The sequence below is a fragment of the Spermophilus citellus genome, assembly GCF_964194105.1.
Source record: "Spermophilus citellus genome assembly, chromosome: 13".
NCBI lineage: Eukaryota > Metazoa > Chordata > Mammalia > Rodentia > Sciuridae > Spermophilus > Spermophilus citellus.
Genome location: NC_138193.1, coordinates 2,883,554 through 2,910,311, shown reverse-complemented (window position 1 = coordinate 2,910,311; position 26,758 = coordinate 2,883,554). Strand labels below are relative to the sequence as shown.

At 33.5% G+C, this 26,758-nt stretch overlaps 1 protein-coding gene across 8 annotated transcripts in view; it reads right to left on the bottom strand.

Annotated features, from left to right (window-relative positions):
• CCDC138 (coiled-coil domain containing 138) overlaps window positions 1–26,758 on the bottom strand; it is a 60,714-nt gene that overhangs the window by 11,196 nt on the left and 22,760 nt on the right. For 5 of the 8 annotated variants that reach the window (XM_081264967.1, XM_081264968.1, XM_081264971.1 and 2 more), the window contains 6 exons: window positions 24,026–24,103; window positions 23,812–23,919; window positions 22,820–22,984; window positions 11,870–11,986; window positions 6,727–6,919; window positions 1,504–1,680 (listed from right to left, as the gene is read on the bottom strand). In XM_081264967.1, coding sequence (XP_081121093.1) covers window positions 1,504–1,680; window positions 6,727–6,919; window positions 11,870–11,986; window positions 22,820–22,984; window positions 23,812–23,919; window positions 24,026–24,103 — 838 coding nt within the window. The remainder of the gene's footprint in view (window positions 1–1,503; window positions 1,681–6,726; window positions 6,920–11,869; window positions 11,987–22,819; window positions 22,985–23,811; window positions 23,920–24,025; window positions 24,104–26,758) is intronic. The other 3 variants (XM_081264970.1, XM_081264969.1, XM_081264966.1) reach the window with 3 other exon arrangements.

Genomic DNA, 26,758 nt, shown 5'->3' with positions numbered 1-26,758 from the left:
TAACCTGAACAAAGGCAAATAAATAAAAAAGACTGAACACCTGTTGACTAACCTAGTATAATTTCTCCAAATGTGTGATGCCACAAAGTCATTTCACTAAGTAGGTCAACTATTTCATAAAATTATATTTAATTTTCCTTTGACAACAAAGAGAAAGATTTAATCTGTTAGATATATTCGGAAAGATTTGTTTCTGAAAAGTAAACATTTGAGTCTGGTAGAATTTTCCTCATTAAAATAAAAAATGTCTGAAAAACAGTTATAAGTCTAGTCACTTACACAAGTAAGCCTAGTAATCTTTAAACTTTTTGTTCTACTCATTACATTAGTAACCTGAGATACTAAGCCCCAAGATTACTCATCCAAGTGATCAGATCCTGAATATAAATCTAATATCTGAACAATTACAAATGGCTATTAATATTGATAAAATACATAAGAAAACCAATGGTATTTTGGAAGAGAAAAAAATAAACCATGAAAACCTAATTACACTGCTATGGTAGAATAAGCCTCATGTCTAGAGTCAAAGACTCAGTTTTACATCGCAATTGACCTCTGTCTAGCTGTGGATTCCCTGAAGAAGTTATCTAATTTCAGTTTTTCTACCAGGCCTCCTACAAAGAAAAGCAGGACTACATATAGAAATGAATTGAAAACGTGAAGCCATATACCAAATGCACCTAGTTAGAATCATATTCATGCTTTGTACCCAATAACTAGGGAGCTGCCCACAGCAGCACCAAATTCATAGGTCACTAAGTACCAGAAGAGGCAATGACTTTCTAATTTGAGATTCATCTCTGGGAGGCATGAACATTTATTTTTAGAAGTGTTGTAAATGGAATAGAACAATACAAACGAAAAAGAATTATTTAAGCAAAATGGCTACTTGTCATACGTCAAGAGGTTACATGAGACTCAAAGAGCAATAACAATGAAATCATATATATTCAGCATTCCTATTAAATATAAAAGCCACAGAGAAAAAAATCCCACAAAGTAACACAAATATGAGTTAAACAGATAAGCCACAAACACAGCTGAAGTGTTGCTGCCCTGCCCTTAATTCTTCCAACAAAACAGTAAAGAAGAACATGGAACAATAGGTACATATCTCTGTCATTATTCTCACTTTAGCTAAATATATATTTGATGATCTCACTCCCCCTGAGTCAACAAGAAGTATATGACTGGGTATGTCAGAACAACAGTACAAAAGAGAATAGACAAAAGAGGCTCAAATATGTATCATTTGCAGTATACCCATATATCTAATGTCTACTGGAAATTGTGCTATTAATGAACATCTGCAGAAAGGGTTAGGTTTTTAACTCTTAATGATATTGCTGACTCAATTACACAACTGTCAAATTATTTTTAAGAATTTAAATTATAAAATACAGTAGTGTCTGATATGCAAAGTTGCATACTCAGACTAGAAGAGGCAGAAAAACATTCCACTTTGATCCTTTTTTACATTTATAAAATTTAAAGACTTACTAGATTCCACTGTCATCTGAAGCAAACTATCAATGACATTGGATAGAAGTCCTTTACTGGATATTCTCAAATGACCTAATATTACTGGAACTGCTTGATATTCCAAAAACAACATTTTCCCTTCATCTGTCTTCAAATCCAAACAGAGAGAATCAAATGCCTGAGCCAGGTAATCAGCTGAAAAACATTGTGAAATCATCTGCATATTAGTGGTCAAGTTGGTAATCAGAAAGGGAAAAAGAGAGCATCATCACGTTAACAAAAGAGGAACAAAAACTAAATGACAAGGGATCACAGGCTAAATTTAGATTAATTTCCCCTAATTTGTTAGAACTTTAATGGGAAAGGGAGAGAACAGGCATTACATTATGATAGGGTAAATTTCCTTCAGAATTTTCATATTTTAGTATTTAAACAACAAATAAGGCCTATTTCTTTCTTGTATCAAGAACAGAAGTATGATTAATATTAAATATCATAAGTAGTATTTACTTTCCATATTTGATTGTAACCATTATATGCTTCCAAAAATTTTAAACAATATCACTGTTTCTTTTTTTTAATATTTGTTTTTTAGTTTTAGGTGGACACAACGTCTTCATTTTTATGTGGTGCTGAGGGTCAAACCTAATGCCTCACACATGCCAGGTGAGTGCTCTAACACTCACGCCACAACTGCAGCCCAACAGCATTACGATTTCTATCTTTACTTCTTTCTGCATGGCTATTTCAAAATGTGACTTATTCAAACTTGCTGAATGGATTTTAAAGGATTTCTGTCTCTGGCTAAAAACTGGATATTAGACTATTGAAAGACAACTTCAGAAATCTGGATATGCCCTGGTATATTACTTTTCTTGATACATCTGGAAATAAGAATGACAGCAAGATTTTACCAAGGCCAGCATTATAATGGCATTTGTCAGATCAGATTCCCTTAAAGATCAGAATTCTCTCAAAGATGTTCCACAGGTAACTGGGAAGCTTCTAAAGTGAGGATTGAGAAGCACTAATTTAACTAGAATCAATGCAAATAAAGTATTAGATACTTGTATCATTATACTTTAATATGCCAAACAAACCCAAGTCATTACTCTTTTTCTTTTTTAATATCTTTATTTATTTTTATGTGGTGCTGAGGACGAAACCCAGTGCCTCAAACGTATGAGGTGGGTGCACTACCACTGAGCTACAGCCCCAGCCCCAGTCCCAAGTCATTAGTCTTAACAACAGTTTTCTAAAATTCTCCTTTCAAAACTCTATTAAAAGGAATGAAAAAAAAGTTCATGCAGTTCATATTAATAATACTGAGTTATTTTTTTCTGTTGAGAGTTCTACTCTAAGGAGAAAGTACAGAATGACTTGAAATACTCTGAAAGTATGACAGAATCACTAAATGACATTTATTATCTTCTTGGTCTTGTGTTGCATTTTCTTCAGTTCACATAAATATTAAGGAAACAACTAAAACCATAGTTATTAAGAATGAGAAGTTAAAGTAACTTGTATGAAATTTAAATATATATTAAAATTTTGGAGAAATCAAGACCTATGCCTCTGGATCTACGTATAGTGTACTCCTTTTTTCTTTTTGGTAGAATTTAGTTCAAGGAACATTAACATTACTATACTTGATTCTGTAGCTAAAAAATAATCACTGTAAACAAAAGTATAATAGATTTGCTAGATTGTTTAGATTTACCTTATTTAGAATATATACACATAAATATATATATCAATTACAAAAGCAAAGTATACATGAATTATAAACTTTACAAGGAACAAAAGTTTTAGCACAGCACCACCTACTGCATTTAATAAAAACTGCTTCACTTATTAATTAATATATCATCTGCAATATTAAATAGGCCGAATGCTATATGAAATTTTTCTTAAAATTTATAAGCCTAAGAAATTGTTTTTTTTTCATATCTTTATTTTATTTTTACATGGTGCCGAGGATCAAACCCAGTGCCTCATGTTTGCTGGCAAGCGCTCTACCTCTGAGCCACAACCTCAGCCCCAAGAAATTGTTCTTTAAGAGTAGAAAAATAGTACTTGACCATTTTTTCTAGAATGACCTTAGAGGTAAATTATGTTCTCATTTGAATTTCTCTAGTAGTGAGGGTTTTTCTAAAACTAAGACCACCTACTTCCAAAAGAATATTTTAAAATATTAATTATAACTAATTATATCAAAACATTTATCTTCCTATATATTCTATATTTTTGAGTTTTTTAACAAGGTACTGTCACTCAAATGTTACCTTTATATTCTTTACCAAAAGTTAATCTGTTGATCTTAATCAGTATAAGATAAGGTTTTCCTTTATTTAGTCTAAATGGCAGCTTAAAAAAGTAATTAGAAACTCTTTGCCATAATTGCCATCTAAAGATGAACTCCACTGCCCAGCTCTGAGCCTAGGCTAACTCTATGCTCTTAATAAGGTGCAGAAGAAATGACACCATGTGCTCAGGATCCTACTTGCATCTCTCACTTTTCAGCTAGGAACTTTTCTGACATAGTGAAAATAAAGGCCAACCAAGTACAGGGAGCACAGCCCAGAAAAACTAGTCAGCTGAGTCCAGCCCAAATTATCAATCTTAAAAATTGTGAGCTAATAAATAAAATGTTGTAAGCCCCATAAGTGTTTGCTTGTTTATATAGCAATAGACAGCTAATGTGATACCTTAATTCTGACCTCAAGTAAAATCAAATCTTTAAACAATATAAACAATAATGATGTCTGTTGATAATAGATAGCTACTATTAAGCTAGAATTTAATATTGCTGGGCATGGAGGCACATGCCTTTAATCCCAGTGTGGAGGACTGTACATTCAAAGCCAGCCTGGGCAACTTAGTAGACCTTTTCTCAAAATTTTAGAATAACTGTTTGTTCTTTCTGTTCTATCAGTTTTTGCTTCATGTTATTGGTACATAAAGAATTATGATGTCCTCTTGATGATATGACCACTTAATCATGATATGATAACCCTTACCTCCAATAATAGTCTTTGCTCTGAAAGTTACTTGGACATCCAATCAGATAAGCTTACTAGCCTTTTTTTAATACATTTTAATTGTCAATGGATCTTTTATTTATTTATATGTGGGGCTGAGGATGGAACCCAGGGCCTCACAGATGCCAGGCAAGTGCTCTACTACTGAGCCACAACTCCAGCCCATTAGCTTTTTAATTAAAGTGTTTATCTCCTTTGATGGCATTTTAGCTATATCTCTTCTCTTTTATTGGCTCTTTCATAGGTTGTTTTAGGTTTTATACAAGAGCATCCTTGAATTAATAATTTACTCTTTTCCAGCAGTCATACTTCATGGGTTTTTAGATGATCAGCATGTCCAATAATGTGCTGAACGAATATGGTGACTAGGAGCACATAATTCTCTCCTGTTTTATTTCCCCATTTTAAATAAATATTCCTTATTGTATTTTTTTGCCTTTTCATAGTTTATCAAAGATAAACATGACATTCTATCAAGCTATGTTGATATATGATTTTGAATTTTTTTCTTAATTAAATGGTTAAAATATTTCCTTATACTAATGTGGCACTGAATTTCTGATATCAACCTTATTGGATCTGATGAATATGTGGCTATGGTCTGATAAAACTTTATTCATCCATACATGTGTGTAAACACATAAGTTCTTGAGATAGGACTGCAGTAAACTTTACTTTGGGCTGATTGTGCCTTTCTTTTATTTTTTTTGATACTAGAGATTGAACCCAGGGGCACTTTACCACTGAGCTATACCCCAATGACCTTTTTAGTTTTGAGACAGGTTTTGCTAAGTTGCTGAGGCTCAAATTTGTGATCCCCTTGCCTCAGCCTCCTGAGTCATTGGGATTAACAGGCATGTGCCACCATGTCTGGCTCATAAATGACCTTTCAAACACTTACCAGTCTATTATAATTTTGAGAACCATAACTAAGAAGGTAGAATTATAACTTTTTGTTTTTTCATTAGTTCTATAGCATTAGAAGAAGTTCTATACCATTTCCATTAGTTCTGTAACTATTTCATACCATACAGAACATACTTCAGAGAACACACTTCACTACCCATTTAAAGAAACCACCATTCTGAGTCATATCATTTCACAAACACAATAGATATAAAACTGATATATTTATTGCTTGACTACACTGGCATGACTCACTCACAAAAGTTCTCATATTTAATGATCCAGAATGATAACTGGTTACAGGTAATAATTTAAAATATATCAATTAAGTTGACATTATATATAATTAAGCTGCACACCTATAATCCCAGCAACTGAGGAGGCTGAGGCAGGAAGATCACAAGTTTGCGGCCAGGTTGGCAATTCTGTCAGACACTGTCTCAAAATAATAAATAAAAAGGGGAGGGGATGTGGTTCAGTGGTAGAACATCCCTGATTCAATACCTAGTATGGAAGGGAAAAATTATGGTCAATTTTGGTTGAAGCATTTTTTTTCTTTCTCTCTCTTCTTCCCCCTCCCACTCCTCTCTTCATTTCTTCTTTCCTTTGCAATGCTGAGGATTGAGTCCAGGCCTTGCGCATGAAACATTATTTTTAATTGATTTATTTCTTTATATACCATTTATTTCATTCTTATATATTACTGCTAGGTACAGTGGGATAAACAAGTCTTCATCCTCAGCAAGCTTACAAACTAGTGCAGTTGTGATAAGCATTTGTGATACAGGGCCAGGTAATAATTTCATAAACTTCAGAAGCTACACAGTCTATGTTGCCAAGTATTCAGCTCTGCTGTTTGAAGGGCAAAGAGAGTCAGAGACAAGACATTACAAACAAGCACGGCTGTGAGAGAAAATTTATTTACAAAACAGATGCTCTATGAGCTATAGTCTGTCAACTTGGTGGTCTAGCAGAAAATAATAAACTAACAATTTAGTTTATTCCAATTTATGTGGCAAATGTAACAAGAGTTGTAAGCAAAGGGTGCTATTAGAACATGACCCAAGAGAATCAACCAAGACTTCTGGGAGGAGGCAACAATCCAACAAAGACTTGATTTTCTCAAATTCAGCAAATAAAAGTTGATTTTAAAATAATGTGCCACCATTATAAAATAACCCAAAATCTCATTCTGAAAATTTAGAACATATTTGATTATAAAACAATTACTTTATTATATGGTTATCTCTCCTGTTTACTAAAAATTACTCTGTAAGCATGCCTGAAAGCTTACCTTGAGTGACTGTTTTGAGAACAATTAAGGTTGACAAAAATCTCAATGGTAAATTGGAGTTCTTAAAGAAAGCAGCTGTTTTTGGTTTATTTTCCACAGAATGTTCTAAAGAAGTATCCTGAATTCCTTTAATTACTACTCCTTTAAATATATCTTCACCCAATCTTCTCAATGTTGATGTCATAGTTGAATGCTGTTAAAAATTAGTACAATCTTAGTGTATTTGTTCATGCTCAGAAAACATCTATTTTAAATACTGCAATCAAACTAATGAACTGAAAGTAAATGAATTTGTTATTTGAAAAAATGAGCTGGGCGTGGTGGCATTTTCCTTTAATCCAGTGGCTCAGGAGACTGAGGCAGGAGGATCACAAGTTCAAAGCCAGCCTCAGCAAAAGTGAGGCACTAAAGCAACTCAGTGAGACCCTGTCTCTAAATAAAATACAAAATAGGGCTGTGGATGTGGCTCAATGGTCTAGTGCCCCTGAGTTCAATCCCTGGTACCCAGGTAAAATAAATAAATAAATAAAAGAAACAATTGAAAATATTCAAGACTGGAATTCGACTACAATCAACTTAAAAGTAACTAAGTATGTGTATTTTTCTAAAACATGTAAAAACAAGATCAAGCTGGGGATACAGTTCAGTAGGTAGTGCTTGCCTCGCATGCACAAGGCCCTGGATTTAATCCCCAGCACCACCAAAAAAAACCCAACCAAACAAACAAAACTCTTGAGAAATAATGGCTAAAACATCCAAGACATGGCAAAAATATATACTCTATATAGAAATAAAAAAGCTATCCCAGAATACAACAATTACTAATAGGGCATTATGTAAAATTGTGGATGTGTAACCGACGTGATTCTGCAATTTGCATTTGGGGTAAAATTGGGGGTTCATAACCCACTTCAATCTAATGTATGAAATATGATATGTCAAGAGCTTTGTAATGTTGTGAACAACCAATAAAAAAAAGGAAAAAAAAAACCAATAAAAAAAAAATAAGACAAAAAAAAAAAGAAATAAAAAAGCTAAGCAAATCCCAAACAGGATAAATCCAAAGAGATCAACACCAAGACCTATCAGTCAAAACTGAAAGGTTAATAATCTTGAGAACTGTTTGCTAATCTTGTTCCCAGAATGTGCTGTCCCCAACTGCCAAACTGCAGAATGTATTCCCTCACCCTGTTGCAGGCAAACCGCCCACTTGCCCTGACCTGTCAATGAACTTCCCTCCCTGCCCTCTCCAAGGAAAGTATATAAGCTCTGCTTAAGCTGTTCTCAGGGCTCTTTGCTGTATTCAAGTAAGCTCTGAGCCCCAGCATGCTAGACCCCAATAAACCCTTTGCTGTTGCATGAGACAGTCTCTTGGTGGTCTCTTCCTCCGACGCTCACCTGACCTTTACAAAAACTACCAAAAAAAAGAAAAGAGAGAGAGAGAGAGAGAGAGAGAGAGAGAGAGAGAGAGAGAGAGAGAGAGAGAAGGAAAAAGAAAAAGAAAAAAGAAGGAGAAAGAGAAATGGCATTTTACATGAATGGGGAAAACAACTCAAATGACAATAGATTTCTTATCAGAAACCATGGAGGTGAGAAGAAACTGGCACATGTCTAAAAAGCCAAACGTTAAAAAGAAAAGAAAAAAAAAAACTCATCGCAAAATCCAATTCCCAGTGAAAGTATCCTTCAGAAATGAAAGGAAAATCAAGATGTCAAATGAAGAAAAATAGGAGAATCTGTCATCAGCAGACCTATTCTAATAAATAAAGAGGTTCTCTTAAACAGAAAGGAAAGGATAAAAGAACATCAAGAAAAAGAAAAGAACACAAAAAGAAAAATATACAATGGACTTTTATTCCCTTCTTGAGTTCATAAACTGATGGGTGAACCAAAAAATAATAACATTTCATATGGTTCTAATTATTATTATTATTATTTTTAATTGTTTTAGTACTGGGATTGAACTCAGGGGTACTTAACCACTGAGCCACATCCCCAGCCTTTTAAAAAATATTTTTTATTGGAGACAGGGTCTCACTGAGTTGCTTAGGGGCTTGCTAAGTTGCAGGCTGGGCTTGAACTTGTGATCCTCCTACCTCAGCCTCCCGAGTTGCTGGGACTACAGGCATGCACCACCATGCCTGGCTACAGAAGAAATATTTAGCATGATTATATTATAAATGATGGAGGTTAAGGGATGAAAAGAGATGTAATATGTATCTATTTTACTCAAACTGGTAAAATGATGTATCAGGCTAGTAAGTGATTCATATATAATATAATACCAAGAACTACTAAAAAAGCTACACAAAGAGATGTACCCCAAAGATTTTATAGATAAATGAAAATGGAATTCTAAAAACTATTCAAGTAATCCACAATACAGCAGGAAAAAGAAACCAAAGAAATGAGAAACAGATGAAACCAACAAACAAGAAATAAAGTGACAGGGCTGGGGCTGTAGCTTAGTGTCAGGTGCTTGCTTTGCACCCAATCACTGGATTTGATCCTTACTTAGCACCACATAAAATAAATAAATAAATAAATAAATAAAAACAAGGGGCTGGGGTTGTGGCTCAGTGGCAGAGCACTTGCCTAGCATGTGTGAGGCACTGGGTTTGATTCTCAGCACTGCATACAAATAAATAAAAATAAAGGTCCATTGACACATTAAAAATTTTTTTAAATAAATAAATAAAACAAATAAAGGCCTGCTGTTCATCTACAACTACAAAAATTTAAAAAAATTAAAAAATGAACTAAGATGACGGTTTGAGCCCTAAAATGAACAATAGTTCAATCTAAACAAATAAAACAGAGATGACAAAACATTTACAAGCAAATCTAGTCATGCTACTTACAAAAACTCAATTCAAATATAAGCAGGTCAAAGGAAAAGAATGGAAAAAGATACACCATGAGAACATGAATCCAAAGGAAAGCAGAAGTGGCATATCAGTTAAAGTGATTTCATAAGCAAAGAAAATGACCAGGAAAAAAGGACTTAATAAAAAATAAAAGGATCACTCCATCAAGAAGACATAACAAAGCCAGGCACGGTGGCGCATGCCTGTAATCCCAGCAGCTCAGGAGGTTGAGGCAGGAGATCTCGAGTTCAAAACCAGCCTCAGCAAAAGCAAGGTGTAAAGTAACTCAGTGAGACCCTGTCTCTACATAAAATACAAAATAGGGCTGAGGATGTGGCCCAGTGGTTAAGTGCCCCTGGTGGGGGTGAGGGGGGAATACATAACAATCTTAAATATATACGGACAAAACAACCGAAAAATCAACAAAACAAAAAGATAATCCTTGAAAGAACAATGAAAAAGACAAACTTCTAGGGGAGAAAAAAAGAAAAAAAAAAAAAGCCAAATTCCTATATCTGGGATAAAGTAGGGCTATCACTATAAACACTTAAGATTTCAAAAAGATAATATTGTGATAAACCCTACACAAATAAATTTGACAAGAAGACAAAATGGTTCAGTTCCTCAAAAAGCACAAACTAGACAGGCACAGTGGCACACGCCTGTCATCCCAGCAGCTTCAGAGGCTGAGGCAGGAGGATTCCGAATTCAAAGCCAGCCTCAACAAAACAGAGTTGCTAAGCAACTCAGTGAGACCCTGTCTCTAAATAAAATACAAAATAGAGTTGGGGATGTGGCTCAGTGGTTGAGTGCCCCTGAGTCCAATCCCTGGTACCAAAAACAAAACAAAACATAACAAAAACCACAAACTACTACAAGTCACCAATATGATTACAATAGTCCTATAACTATAAGAAAAATAAATTCAAAATTTAAAACCTCCTCAGAAGCTGGGGTTGTAGCTCTGTTGTAGAGCACATACTCATGTGTGAGGCACTGGTTTGATCCTTAGCACCACATGTCCATAAAACAACTAAAAATTAAAAAAAAAATTAAATAAAACCTCTCCAAAAAGAAATACTGAGGTCCACATAGTTCACATGCAGAAGTCTATCCAATATTTAAAGAATTAACACTAACTCTACAAAATTTCTTCCAGAAAATATAAAGAGTGACACAATTCCCATTTTTATAAACCCAACATTACCCTGATACAAAACCAAAGCTCAAAACAAAGAAAACCACAGACCAATATACCTCATGAATGTAAACGTAAAAAATCCTTAACAAAATAATAGCAAACATAATTCTTGTTTACTGCTGAATTCAACACCAAAACCAAATGGGCTTTATGTCAGGGATGCACAGCTGATTCAATGCTTAAAAGTCTATGTAATATACATTATATGACCTTATCAATTAATACAAAAAATTAATTTGAAAAAATCCAATAATAAACCCATTCATAATAAAACCTCTGAAAATAGGAATCGAGGGGAATTAACTCAAAATGATAAAAAGCATCTATAAAAATTCTATGTTAATATATACTTAATGGCATAGATTAAAGGTTCCCCCTAAGGTGGAGAACAAGGCAAAGATATTGCTCTCACCACAATATACCATCATATAGTGCCAGAAATTCTAGCTAATGCAATAAACTATGAAAAGGAAACTAAAGGCATACAAATTAAAAGGGAAAACAAAACAAAAGATACTTTGTTTATATTTGAGATAACATGACTATTTCTATAGAAAATCCGAAGGAGTCTCTATACTAGAACTACGAATGTCAAAGAAACAGGACACTAACAGAAAAATCAATTATATTTCTACATGCTATCAACACACATATGGACATCAAAATTAAAAACAGAATACCAATCAAAATCACATAAAAAATTAAATACTCAGCTGAAAACTCACACAGAGGCATTCTATGCAGAAAACTACAATGCCAATGAAAGAAATCAAATTCTATATAAGCAAAGAGGCAATTTGTGTTCATAAATTAGAACATACAACACAATAAAAATGTCAATTCTCAACTTGATATATACGTTTAATACAATTCTTATCAAAATCTCTGCAAGACATTTTATAAATTCAGAAGATTATTCTCAAATAAAAAAATATGCCAAAATATATACATATATACAGACACACAAATATATATATATATATAATACACACACATATATATATATATAAACAAAAATCGAGAATTAATACTAATTGAAGTATTCTGTGAAAATAGGTTCCTATTAGTCATTTACCTGTGTTCCACCATCTAGCTGTCGTAGAGACCAATATATAAATTTTACAAAAGGCTCATGAAATTTGGCATTCACAAATGGCATCCACTGTAGCTGCTCTGTCATCACAGGCAAAAGCTAAATATAAAAGATAGAAAATATAAAGGTGCAGCAGTTTTAGATGTCTAGAATTAACCTCCAAAATCTTCCAAACATTAACTAAAATAAAAAATAATAATAATTTTTAACAAAAAAGTTCAAATTCCACATACAACAGAATTTGGCAATTTGCACTTGAAATTGTAAGTATATACTGGGTATGGCGGCACATGCCTGAATCCCAATGACCTGGGAGGCTGAGGCAAGAGAATTACAAGTTCAGGGCAGCCTCAGCAATTTAATAAGGCTGTAAGTAAACTTAATGATATCCTGACTCAGAATAAAAAACAGAGGGAATGTAGCTCAGTGCTAAAGTGCTTCTGGGTTCAATCCCCAATATCCATCCCCCAAATTTATGTATGTATATTTGCTCTCATACAGCAATAGCACATCAAGGGATTTAAGGAGATTAACCTTAATATACATAACCTTTGATGCTTAAATGGTAAAATACACATATAGCCTTTAAAAATGATAACCTAAATTTATTTATTATCACAGAATATTCTATAGCAAGCATAATAAAGAATCCAATCTATATAAAACATGTCTATTTAAATTTATAGTGAAAAAGATACATGAAAGAATATTTTTTAAAAATATTAAAGGTTGGATTTTAATATCTTGAGTAATATTTACTTTCTTCTTTACACATCTATATTTTCATAATTAATATGCCAACTTGTAAAAATAATTTTAAAATTTTAAAAGATGTTGATAATGTTTGCTTCAAAAGTATGTCATTTTGTTAAATGACTTCAAAGACCATAAAGATATATCTTAACACTCTGATAAAATAACACTGCTTCTGGAATATTAATTAGCCTAAGAAAATCACTGAAAATATACCCTTGCAAAACCACATGTACAAAGATACATATTTATTTATAACAACATAAGCCTAAAAATAAGTTATTGGTAATAGGGAAATTTTAAATCAACTTTACATCCAATGAACTAAAGATTATGAATGTACTGTTACTGTATTTATGCATATTTTCTACATAGTATTATGATGTTTTGATTTTTTTGTCTTTTTTCCAGTTTATTGGGGCATAATTTACAAAATGTATATATTTAAAATATACAATATGATGGTTTATATACATATTGTGAAATGCTAATAACTATCACTTCATATAATTACTTTTTGTGGTGAGTAATTTCAAATATAAAATGTTATTATTAACTATAGTCACCATGCTGTACATTATATCTTGGGAATTTATTCATACTACATTATTGAGATTTTGTACCAATAAAATCTGACCAACATCTTCCCATTTCCCCCAAGTCCTAGCCCCTGAAATCGACACCATTCTATTCCTTGTTTCTATGAATTCAACTTCATTGTAGATTTTGTAAAATTCCTTATATTTTTGATCATGTGTTATTTGTCTTTTTAATTAATTAATTAATTTTAATTAGGTATATGACAACAGAATGCATTTTGATTCATTGTACACAACTGCAGCATTACTTTTCATTTCTCTGGTTGTACATGATGTAGCATCACACCATATGTGCAATCATACATGTACCTAAAGTAATGACATCAATCTCATTCCACCATCTTTCCTGCCCCCAACCCCTTCAGAGAGAACATTTGGCCTTTGGTTTTTTGGGATTGGCTTGCTTTGCTTAGCAACCAACTCTATCCATTTACCTGCAAATGCCATAATTTAATTCTCTTTTAATGCTGAGTAATAGTCCATTGTCTATACATACCACAGTTTCTTTATCCATTCATCTATTTGAAGGGCATCTAAAACTTTCTAGCTGGAAAGACTGCCCCTCCCTGAGCCAGCCAATTCTTAGACAACAAAAGGCATACTTGAAGATGCCTTTGAGCTCATCAATCCAGAGTCAAACCTCCTCCATTTGACTCATGCCTTAATAAAATTAGTCTAGATAGCCAGTCCTAAACTATTCACCCTGCCTAGTCTTTCCTTTCCTGCAGCACCCCAAAAAAACTCTGGCCTAATGCTTTCCCCTTATTTCTCTCTTCTGCCTTTTGACCACTCTGTTATCTTTCTCATGTGGCTCTACATAGCCTGCAGTCCTCCTGACTCTAAGACCTGTGAGTATATAAACTCTTGTTTTTTCTTCCCCTGAGCCTTTTGCTTTCTCATGTGGCTGTATCTGACTGAGAATATTATAAAAGAATACAAAACAATGAGCCAACAGGAACAATGTTAATGATAAATTAAGAAAAGCTAAGCCAGGATACAAACTCACATATACAATCACAGACATGACTAATAAGCTATGAAAATAAACAGTTAAAAGCGCATATTTGGGGCTGGGGATGTGGCTCAAGCGGTAGCGCGCTCGCCTCGCAAGCATGCGGCCCGGGGTTCCATCCTCAGCACCACATACCAACAAAGATGTTGTGTCCGACAACTAAAAAATAAATATTAAAAATTCTCTCTCTCTCTCTCTCTCTCTTTAAAAAAAAAAAAAGCGCATATTTGACCTTCCAAAGTAAGATCTGGTACTCCCTTCTTCTGAAATACTCTTCCTCTTCAGATTCTAGACATCAATTTCTCCTAGCTTCCCTTCTCCTTCTCTGGCTACTATTTACTAGTCTCTCTTGCTTATTTATTCTCATTTTCCTGATATTAAAATATTGGAGTTACTCAAGATTCAATATTAGCCACTATAAACTGATGATTCTCCAGGAGTTCTGGTTTCTCATGTCAATAGCTACTAGACACAATCCATTTTGACTTTTCAAAGCCATCTCAAACTCAACATATCCAAAAGAAACTTGTCAGATTCCCCTACATATTGAGATTTTTCCCCCTAATAGTTCCTACTCTGAGTTACTTCTACCAACATCCATACAGTTGCAAAAGCCAACTTTGACACCTCAATTCTTACACGGAATCCATTAGCCAGTCCCATCAATTTTATTTCCTTCTTTCAAAATAGTCCAGTTCTAATTCTATACCCACCATCCCAATCCAAATTGCTACCTTATTTCACCTTAATTACTTAAGAGTTTCTTAATTATTCTCCCATCACAGACACTTGATCGATTCCCATCCTATCTCCACATAACAGTCAGCACAATCTTTTGAAAGAATAAACCTGATTCTATTTTCTGCCTGAAAGTTCTTCACTGGCTTCCTACTAGTGTTAAGGTATCATTTCCTATAATTGAAACAATAAAACCTCAAACAAAAAAAGAAAAAAATTACAGATATTTTATAATTTGAAAAATGTCCAAATAGTACTTTTATGGATGAATGCAATTTGATAACCACATACTCTGTTAAGATCACAATCTCAGTAAAATTTTATGTGTTAAACTCTCCCACCTCATTTTAATATATGACTGACTATAAAGTATTCCTGCCAGGAACCAAGTTACATAACTTCACAAGGAAGCATTTAGAAAAATTAAGAATGTAAGACATTCAACAAATCTAGACTTTTCAACATAAGAACATAAAACATGAGAAGGGGGAGATAGGACATGGTAAAGTGTCCAAAATATAGAGATTTAGGAGTCATGAAGACCAAGAGTACCCTGTAGGCCTGATTGTATTGTTTTTGTTGTGGTAGTGGATTTTTTGAGACATAGTTTGTAAGTGAGGGACAATCTAAATAAACTCTCCAAGCCTCACTCACTTTTAGTTACTTGCTTTTGAAGTTCAAATCACATAGCTGATAAATATATTATTAGTCTTTCACTAGCTTTGCTGTAGATAGTGCCTCTGACATGTGGGTTACGATGATAATGGTTGCCTACATTACCTTTCAAGGACTTGAAGGCTGCTTTTGTCAAAAGTACTAGTTGTTCACTTGGGCCTATGAAGTATACAAAGGGTGACTAAACAGGGTGAAAGGTATGGCATCTTTGCCTTTATATTTTTGTCTGTATCCTTTGCTACCTTAATTTTTGGGTCAGATTATTTCTCTTCAACTCTACATTTAGACACATTAGTAGTTTAAGAAATGCTTGTTCAGAACTGGCAGTAAAAGGTTGATTTACCATAAAATTCCCTAATGTCTCTCTTCCCATTTCAACGCTAAAGGCACCAAGAAAAGAGTAACTACGATATTTTTAAGTTTTACAGGGGCATCATGATTAACAGATGGTCAACTACCAGGTTGTGCAATATCCAATTCCAGACTATTAAACTGGTGCCTAGAAGACCCCAGTCATCAATCCATTCTTAACCAGATCAACCCCTCTTTTCCCCTTGTCTAAAGATAAATGGAGTTTTAAACTTGGGTAAAGATGGTATTTTGGGCCCAGCAGTTCTGGGGGCTAAGATAGGAGGACTGCAAGTTCAAAGCTAGCCTTAGCAACTGCGAGGTGCTAAGCAACTCAGTGAGACCCTATCTCTAAATAAAATACAAAAATGGGCTAGGGATGTGGCTCAGTGGTCGAGTGTTCCTAAATTCAATCCCTGTTACCCCCCGCAAAACAGATGGTCTTTTGGGGTCAGGCCTATAATCCCAGCAACTTGGGAGGCTGAGACAGGAGGATCGTAAGTTCAAAGCCAGCCTCAGCAAAAGCGAGGCACTAAGCAACTCAGTGAGACCCTGTCTCTAAATAAAATACAAAATAGGGCTGTGAATGTGGCTCAGTGTTTAAGCATCCCTACATTCAAACCCCAGTAGCAAAAAAAAAAAGATGGTCTTTTGGGGTATTAGTTTACCATCTTCTCAGTTTTATTGGCTTAATGAATAAATCTTTTTCCTCATTCCAACAACTTGTTCTTGATTCACCCCTTTACCAGGTGAGTAAATGGACTTGGGGGTTCAGTACCTAGTTCACCCACAACTGAACTTTTAAACTGTGCAATCCAGTGATTTTTAGAATATTAATAAAGTTGTGCAACCAGTTTTAGAACACTTCTTTATGCTTCCAAAAAAATCTTACCATTAGACCACCCCAACACTTTACCCCAACTCTCCCAATCAACCACTAATCTACTTATTGTCTATAGATTTTTCTTAAATATGTATATTTTAGTTGTAGTTGGAAATAATACCTTTATTTATTTATCATGTGGTGCTGAGGATCGAACCCAGGGCCTCGCACATGCTAGGAGAGTGCTTTATTGCTGAGCCACAACCCCAGCCCAATTTTTCTTGATTTTTCATACGCATTGAATCATACCATGTGGTCTTTTGTGAATGAACTGTTTCACTTATAATGTTTTCAAAATTCATGTTTTAACATGCATAAAATTTCATTCCTTTTTAATATCAAGTAATATTCCACTATAATAGATATAATATTTTATCTATCAACTTATTAGTTGGTTGACATTTGGGCTAGTTCTACTTGTTGGCTGTCACGTTTCTGTGAACAACCATGTACATATTTTTGTGTGTATATATGCCTTCATTTTTCTTGACCACATACCCAGTAGAATTGCTGAGTTATAGGGTAACCCAACAATACATTTGAAGAAGCAGCCAAACTATTTCTCAAAGTAGCTATAGCATTTTACAATCCTATCAGCACTGTGTAAGAGTCTCAATTTCTTCAAACCTATAATCACCTGACTTTTTATACACACCATCTTGGTGACTATGAAGTAGTATATCATAGTTTCCATTCACACTTCCCTGATGACTAATGACGATAAGCACTATTTCATGTGCTTACTGGCCATTTATATATCTCTTGTAGATAAATGTCTATTCAAATTCATTGAGCATATTGAGTATTTTTACTTGGTTAAGTTTTTTTTTTTTAAATACAGAATGGAAGTCCCTTATTCAATATGAAATTTGTAAATATTTTTTATATTCAACAGGTTATCTTTTTGCATTTTGATATCTTTTGCAGAATAGAAGATTCTTATTTTCAAAGGTCCAATTATTCTGTTGTTTTTTTTTCTTTAGTTGCTTATGCTTTTTGTATTATATTTAAGAAAACACTGCCTAGCTGAGCATGGTGGCACATGCCTATAAACCCAGTGGCTCAGGAGGTCAAGGCAGGAGGACAGAGAGTTCAAAACAGCAGGGTGCTAAGCAACTGAGACCTTGTCTCTAAATAAAATACAAAAAATAGGGCTGGGGATGTGGCTCAGTGGTTAAGTGCCCCTGAGTTCAATCCCTGGTACTAAAAACCAAACAAATAACAGTGCCAAATCCAAGGTCACAAAGATTTACCTATGTTTTCTTCCAAGTTTCATACTTCAATCTCTTAACACATCTGGACTTTTGATGCATTTTAGTAAGATCTTATACATATGGTTTAAGGCAGGAGTGTAACATTCTTTGTATGCTGTTACCCAGCTTTCTCAGCATCATAATTTGAAAATCTATCCTTTTCCCACTGAACTCTTTTAGTACTGTGATAAAAATAAATTCATTGTAAACATGAAGATTCATTACTGGATTTGATTCTATCCCATTAATCAGTATGTCCAACCTTATGTCGGTACTACTTTATTCACTGCTATAGCATTGCAGTTAATTTTAAAAATAGGAAGTAAGTATACTTCTTTTCTAAGCTTAATGTAGAATTCTGGGTCAATAGCATTTAGATGAATTTCAAGACTGACCTTTCAATTTTTGCAAAGAAGCTAGCTGGGATTTCTTTTTTCTTTTCTTTTCTTTTTTTTTTTTTTTGGGGGGGGGTGCTGGGGATTGAACACAGAGCCTTGTGCATGTAAGGCAAACACTCTACCAACTGATCTATATCCCCAGCTCTAGCTGGGATTTTGACAAATATACTGACACTGTAGATTACTTTGGGGAGTACTGGCATCTTAAGAATATTGTCTTCCAGATCATGAGCAAGGATGTCTGTTCATTATTTAGAGCTTTTAAATTTCTTTTAACATTATTCTATGGTTTTCAGAATACATGTTTACACCCAAATTACAATAAGCTACTTACTGTATTTGTCCATGTATTTACCTTCACCAGAGAATTTTGTATTTTCATATGGCTTCATATTTGTATCTAGTGTACTTTTATTTCAACTTGAAAGATTCCCTTGAGAACTTCTTGTAGGACAGCTCTAATGTTTTTGTTTATCCAAGAAAGACTTAATTTCTCCTTTATTTCTATTTTTTACCTTTGCACTTGGAATGTGCGATTCTAATGTCTTCTGGCTTACAAGGGCTTTTTCCAATAAAATTTTTATACAGATTCCTTTGTGTGTGACAAGTTACTTTTCTCTTGCAACTGTGTCTTGACTTTCAAGATCCTTTTGTCTTTGACTTGAAAATTAGATTATATTGTGCCTTAATGTAGGTCTCTTTGGATTTCTTAGTTGGAGTGTCTTCAGCTTCTTCAATTTAGATGTCTACTTCTTTCCTCAGAAAAAGCACTCCTCAGTCATTAATTCCACAACTAAGCTCTCTACCCCTTCTCCTTCTCTCTTCTTGTTTTTGAGACTTCCATAAGGTGTATATTAGTCCACATGGTGGTATTCCATGAGCCCTTTGTTCTCATTACTTTTCTTCAGTTTTTTCCTTTCGCTGTTCTTGACTGATTACATACAAATGACCTGTCTTCCAAGTTTGCTGATGCTTTCTTTTCTTTTGTCTGATCCAAGTCTGATACTGAATTTTTCAGATCAGACACTGTATTCCAGTTATGGTTTAGATATGAGATATCTCCCCAAAAATTCATGTGTGAGGCAATATAAATAAATTTAGAGGTTAAATGATTGGGTTTTTAAGAGCATTAATCTGATAAAAACATTAATCCACTTGAATAGATTAAACGGGTGGTGACTGTAGACACTTAGGGTATGGCTGGAGAAGGAGTAGGTCATTGGGGGTGCCTTTAGGATATGTATTTTTTTCCTTGGTGAGTGGAGCTTTCTCTGCTTCCTGATTGCTATGTTCTGGGCAGTTTTTCTACTTTACACCCTTCCACCATGATGTTCTGCTCTACTTCAGGCCCAGAACAATGGAGTCAGCTATCTATGAACAGAGACCTCTGAAAACTTTTGATTGCCAAATAAAATTTTCCTCTTCTAAAATTGCTCGTCAGGTCTTTTGATCACAGTGGTGAAAAAGCTGACTGAAGTGATCCTTTCTTATTATTTCCATCTTTTACTGATACTCACTTTGTTCATGTATCATTTTCCCAATTTTGCTTTGTCTGTGTTCTCTTTTAATCCACTGAGTATTTTTAAGACAGTTTTAAAATTGTCAGAAACTTCAGAGATCAACATTTCCTTAAGGTCAGTATCTGGAACTTGTTTTGTTCATTTGACTGAACTAATATCTTTGTTTCTTTGTGAAACAAGAATGCTTCATGGGAGTTTCCTCCTGGTTGCATTGTAGTATATATGGGGAGGGACATGGACATGCAAAATTCCACATTTTTTCCTATTTCTTTTGATGGATTCCCTTTTCAGCTATTCACTGACCTGTCTGGTATAGCGCTTCAACTTGTCTCTGGAGAGTTCTCACAAACATGTTCTGGTCTACATATTATAGTTAATTTGTTGTTTCCAGAGGATTACAAGGGTTTGGATTTCCTAGTTTACCATCTTGATGCATAGTCCTAGGACCACAATTTTATAACCATTAGTTGTAACACATCTAATCTTGGCAGATTATACTTCATGTTACTACAATGTTTCATTCTCAATTTCTTTGGAAACATCCCACTCATCTACCTTTGAATCACATAAGAAAATAAGTTTTGTAAGGTATACCTGGTCTAATCATCTATCTAAAGTACAACATTTAATCCCCAATGGCTTTTTTTGTTTTTAAGTACTGAAGTCACAACTGTGATAAAATACATAACCAAATGTGTCAGAAGGATCTAAAGGTAAATTTCTAAAGAGATTACTCTTCAAAACTACTTTTGAGTTACACTAGTATTCTTAGAATAAATATAAGACAAAGTGGTTTATACTTTAATCCTCTTATTCTCATACCAAACAAAGAAAAAAAGTTTTTTAAAAAAGGGTTTCATTATTTTAAAATCAGAAAATATGAATGATATGAATACTTGCTTAAGTTGCCTATAATTATTCAATTCACTAGTTCATTAATTTGATACTATGTATCTTTTTCTTATTCTATTAAGACTATCCACAAGCTTTAAGATTGTTTTACCTTTATTAACATATTAGTAAGATGAAATAGTATTTTAGATATAAGAACTTATATTCAGCAAAAATTGCAAATCCCAATTAAGTTAATGAATATCTTTAAAGATGATAAAACTAGTCCTGAGGCATATCTGCTATAAGTATTATATTCTTATGCTATTAAACTGATGTAGAGTCTTATATGATCCAGATTCCATTTTTTGAAATTGTCAATTGTTAGCTTTAATGTATTATGACTGTGCTTTCACATCATCTAGTCCTACAAAATGGAATTTCTCTGCTGAACTTAAATACTGTGGGCCTTCCTAATTAACAGATATTCTAAGGTAAGGTTAGAATTGGTAGAGGGGAATACCTGATGTAGGTGATAAAAATTCTATACAAAGGTTCGTTTGCTCCCCATCACTGCCGTAACAAACTACCACAAACTTAATATTTAAACAACCGGGAAGTCTGATATAGATCTCAGCTAACCAAAATCATGATGTCTACAGAAACTACGTTCCTTTCTGGAGGCTGGGTATGATCCATTTCCTTGGATAATCAGGGAGCTGGAAGAAGTGGTAGGAGTGAGATCACCATATCTTTGTTGACTTGTGAGATAAGAGCAATTTCCAGCTTCTAGAAGCCATCCACATTCTATCACTCATGGTCCTTCATCTTCAAAGCCAGAAATAATGATGGGTTAACTCTCTGACTGCCACTTCTTTTTTTTTCCACTTTTCACCTTTTTTTTTTTTTAGTTGTACATAACAATGGGATTTGTTATTACATATCTGCACACGTACACGATATAACAATGTAATTTGGCCAATATCACTTATACTTCTGACTCTTCTGGATTAAAGACTCATGTACTTACTGGACCTACCCACAATATTCAGTAATCAATTTTCAACTTTAATTCCCTTTGGCCACATAGCACAGAATATTGACAAGTTCTAAGGATTAAGATATGAACATCCTTGGGGCCATAATTCTACTTAGCACAAAAAGACATTTAGAAGAAACATTTTAAGTCAGAATGAAAAATGGAAATAATTTTCTTGAAACTTTGACCTATACTGAGTAATCATGACATTATTCCTGAAAATATATAAATACAAACAAAAAACTTTAATGTCTTCTCTTAAAATTTTTCATGTATTTCTTTTCTTTTTTAAAAAAATGTGGTGCTGAGGATTCAACCCAGTGCCTCACACATACTAGGAAAGCGCTCTACCACTGAGCTACAACCCCAGCCCCTTTTTCTTATGGAATCTAACTATCAATCTCTAAATACCTTTTATCCTAGTTAGAAATCATTAGTATCAATATTCACTTTAACATCTGTAATATAAGAAGTTCTTTCTCTTTGATTAGAATCCCCTTGAAAATAAACCTTTAACCCTTCATGCCAAAAGACAAAGTAGGCTCCAGTAAGTTTTGAATTCTAAAATTATATGTAGGAGGAATTGTCCACAACATTGAATATTTGTAATTCTAAAATACAATTACTATACCACTTTTGGAATATGTTGTTAATGTCTTATCTCTACTTTTAAAAAAGATAAATTCCTAATATATTAAGAAAAATATAAGGATGAATTAGTTTTAATAGGGTCCAAAATGAAACTTTTTGAAGTGACTATTAGTATGGTCATTTTTCTAGCAAAAATGCTTTCAATATTTTTCACTTGTAAAATATCAAAGGCTTTTCCTTATTTAATTTTCATATCTACTGAACCATATATTTCAAATTTAAAAAAACAAACCTTTACACACTTTTCTTGAATATCATTTTGCTGAGAAGCAGACTTGAGTAATGGCTTTTCACCATCCATACCAGATTCTTCATGTTTTACTTTGCTAAGGTGATGTTCTGAAATCCAGTCCATGAAGACAGTTAGAAGTTCATATACTTGCCCATTAAGTGGTACCTATATGTCAAAAATTAAACCAAACACTTATTTCAGCTTATAATCTCACCAAAGTTCAAAGACAAGCTTTAAAATTGATGTGATTATAGAAGAATTTACCTAATGTGCTTTAAGCATATTTTAGATATTTTTTAATGGACAGAGCTTCTCCAAACAAGCAAAAGAAATTCCAATTAAAATACGTCCTACTAACATTAAAAACATTAATGCTGGCTAAGATAAGGAAGAAACATTAATGAATGTAAAAGAGCTGAACTTTATAAGAATTTTAATAGAAGTTCTTGATTCAAGTTTGATAAGACAGAAAAGTGAAATTGCCTTTAACTCATATCTAAAAGATTCTAACTAATCTAAACATTTCCAAAGTTAAACAAATTCCACTATGGGAATTCATATTTACCTCTACTCACAGAAGTTACTCTCTTTGTCTTTATGCTATAAATTCTATCAACATGATATGCAAAATTATAAAAAGTCATTATTTACCTTAAGTTCTTATGATTTGTGTTACTGTACCTGAAACGTTGCTGAACAAAATAGTTTTTGCAAATAAAAATGTGTTTGCAATACTCTAGAGATTTATTTCTAAAAGAATACCAAAAAGAGGGCTGGGGTTGTGACTCAGCAATGGAGCACTCGCCTCGCACGTGCGAGGCCCTGGGTTCAGTCCTCAGCACCACATAAAAATAACTAAATAAAATAAAGGTATTATGTCCAACTACAAATAAAAAATAAATATTTTAAAAAAAGAATATTTGCTAAATGAAAGAAAAATATTAGAAGACAAGATAAATTTTCCACTGAAGAAATTTTTAGTCTCATCATACCTTAGAAGTTTTAGAAACTGGTACTTTTTCTTGTTTTACACTTTTCATTTCATGAGGAACATGGGAATTTTCTTTCAATCTCTGCACTGACATAAATTCATACTTCCTCTGCAACAGTACACATCCATGAATTAAAGAATGGTTGTATGAAAAGTAAACAAATCCAAATGTAATTATGTTAAAATACACTTGTGAGGAAGAGCAGACAACCTACCTGTAAGTTATCCAGACGAGCTTGAACTCTTTTAGCTTGAAGCTCCATCTTCCTGTTTTCTTCACTTACTTCATTTAACTAGGAAGGGAAAAGTTAGATATTTCAAATATAAAACTTTTCATATTAAAATATTTCTCAATCTGGTCTACTTAAGCAAGCAATGGAGCAAAACAGAGGTAGCATTCATGATTAACTAGGTCAGAGCTAAAAGTCACCATTTTCCCCTAAATATTAATAGCATCTAGGAAAGTTTACTTCATTCTATGAAAAATTTGCAAGACTCCTAACATCTTAAAGGCACATATTGTAGTGAGAAATGTTTTTTCAAGAAAAACTTCTATTGAACTACAACATAAATATAAAGAAGTGTAAAAATCTTTTAAGTATGCAAGTACCATGAGTTATTCAGGTTATAACATGTATCTAATTAATGGGAAGAACTGATATCTTTACAACATTGAGTCTTTTTATCCATGAACATAATATATCCTTCAATTTATTTAGGTTTTATTTTTAATTTACTGTTTGTAGCTTTCAGCATAGTTGTCTTACACATCTTTCTTTAGATTTATTCCTGGGTAACCAATGATTTTTTATGATACTACCTCTGGAAAATTTCAATAAATAACAATTAATACTTTATTGTTGCTGTTGGCATATAGAAATACACTTGATTTCTGTATGGTAATCTTACATCCAGAGTCTGCTAAATTTGCTTATTCATTCTGAGTTTGTCTATATACTCCTTTGGATACTTATGTATGTAAGTATATAATTATGTCATCTATGAATGACTATTTTTTTTCCTTTCCAATCCTTTCTTCCCTTTACTGAATCACAAAGATGTCATTAAAATGTTCGACAAGTGTCAACAGCAATCACCTTTATTTTGTTCTTATTTCAGAGAAAACTTTCAATAACTTACCATTGGGTATTATTTTATTGTAGGATTTTTTTTTTGTAGGTTCTCAGAAATTTTCTTCTATTACTATTTGTTGTTACTGAATTTCATATCAATTGAAATTATCATACGATTTTTCTTCTCCTTTATTCAGATGTTAATTTTCAAGTGTTAAATCACCCATGTTTTCCTGAACTAAATACCATTTAGCTGTATTATTCTTACGTATGACTAGATTAAGTTTGCTAATTTAAATAATTTTTGCATATATATTCTTAAGAAACTGGTCTGCATTTTTTCTTTCTTATAATGTCAAGATTTAGATTTAAGGCTATTCTGGGCTCAAAATTAATAATTAAGGGAGATTTCCCCTCTTCTTGTTCTAGGTTTAAGATAAATGATATTTCTTCCTTAAAAGCCAACCTTCAGGACTGGGATATAGCTCAGTTGATAGAGTGCTTATCTCACATGCACAAGGCCCTGGGTTCAATCCCCAGCACCACAAAAAAAAAAAAAAAAAAAAAAAAAAGAGAGAGAGAGAGAGACTGGGGTTGTGGCTCAGTGGTAGAGAGTTCACCTACCATGTATGAGGCCCTGGGTTCAATTCTCAGCACTGCATATAAATAAATTAAATAAAGATCCATTGACAACAACAAAAAGCCAAACTTCAGTTTAAATTTTCCCCCTCTAACCACTTTTAAGATTATAAATTTTCTTTAAAATTTATCCTTGTCAGTAACAATTTCTTGAATCTTTCACCAGTTTTGAAAAATTCTTGGCTATTATATTTTCACATATTTGGCTTTTGCTCTATTCTCTCTTTCCTCTCTTTCTGGAATTCTCATATGTTAAAACTAATTATGTCCCACATGTCTTTTCAAATTTTCTATTCTTTTTTTTTTAAAAGAGAGAGTGAGAGACAGAGAGAGAGAGAGAGAGAGAGAGAGAATTTTTTGATCTTTATTTTTTTTTTAGTTTTCGGCGGGCACAACATCTTTGTTTGTATGTGGTGCTGAGGATCGAACCCGGGCCGCACGCATGCCAGGCGAGCGCGCTACCACTTGAGCCACATCCCCAGCCCAAATTTTCTATTCTTTCTTCACCCAATTCTTTATTTTGAAGGCTTTTTGTGAAACTGTTCCAGTTCCTTAATCCTACCTACTGCTGTGTCTCATCTATGAGGTGTATAATAGCAGTTAAATAATGAGTATTAAAGGCAGAAATAAGTGTCTAAAATTTAATTATTTCAAATTATCAGGGTTTTTTCTTTTGCTTGTTTTTAATCTAGTAATGTAGAACTACAAAAAATTTAAAACTTTAAAAAAATGTCAGAGTTGGGAAAAGTGGTACAAGCCTGTAATTCCAGCTACTCAGGAGGCTGAGGCAAGCCGATCATGAATTTGAGGCTAGTCTGGGAAACAGCAAGATCCTGTCTCAAAGAATAAAGAAAAAAATTTCAAATTGTCAAATATCTAACTTGCTTTCCCATACAGAAGAAAAGGATACAAGAACTTAAGACTACTTTATTATATTTGTAAGCATTTCAAAATAAAACTAACATAAATCTAATTAAAATTTTCTCTAGCTGAAATGTTCTAATATTGACTTATTTTTAAATAGAAAATAGAATTTTTAGAAGGTCTTATTACCTAAAATATATTAAAATAGGTCTTATGCATGCCTGTAATCCCAGCAGTTTGGGAGGCTGAGACAGGAGGATGGCGAATTCAGACCCAGCCTCAGCAACAGTGAAGCGCTAAGCAATTCAGTTAGACTCTGTCTCTAAAAAAATACAAAATAGGGCTAGGGATGTGGCTCAGTAGTCGAGTGCC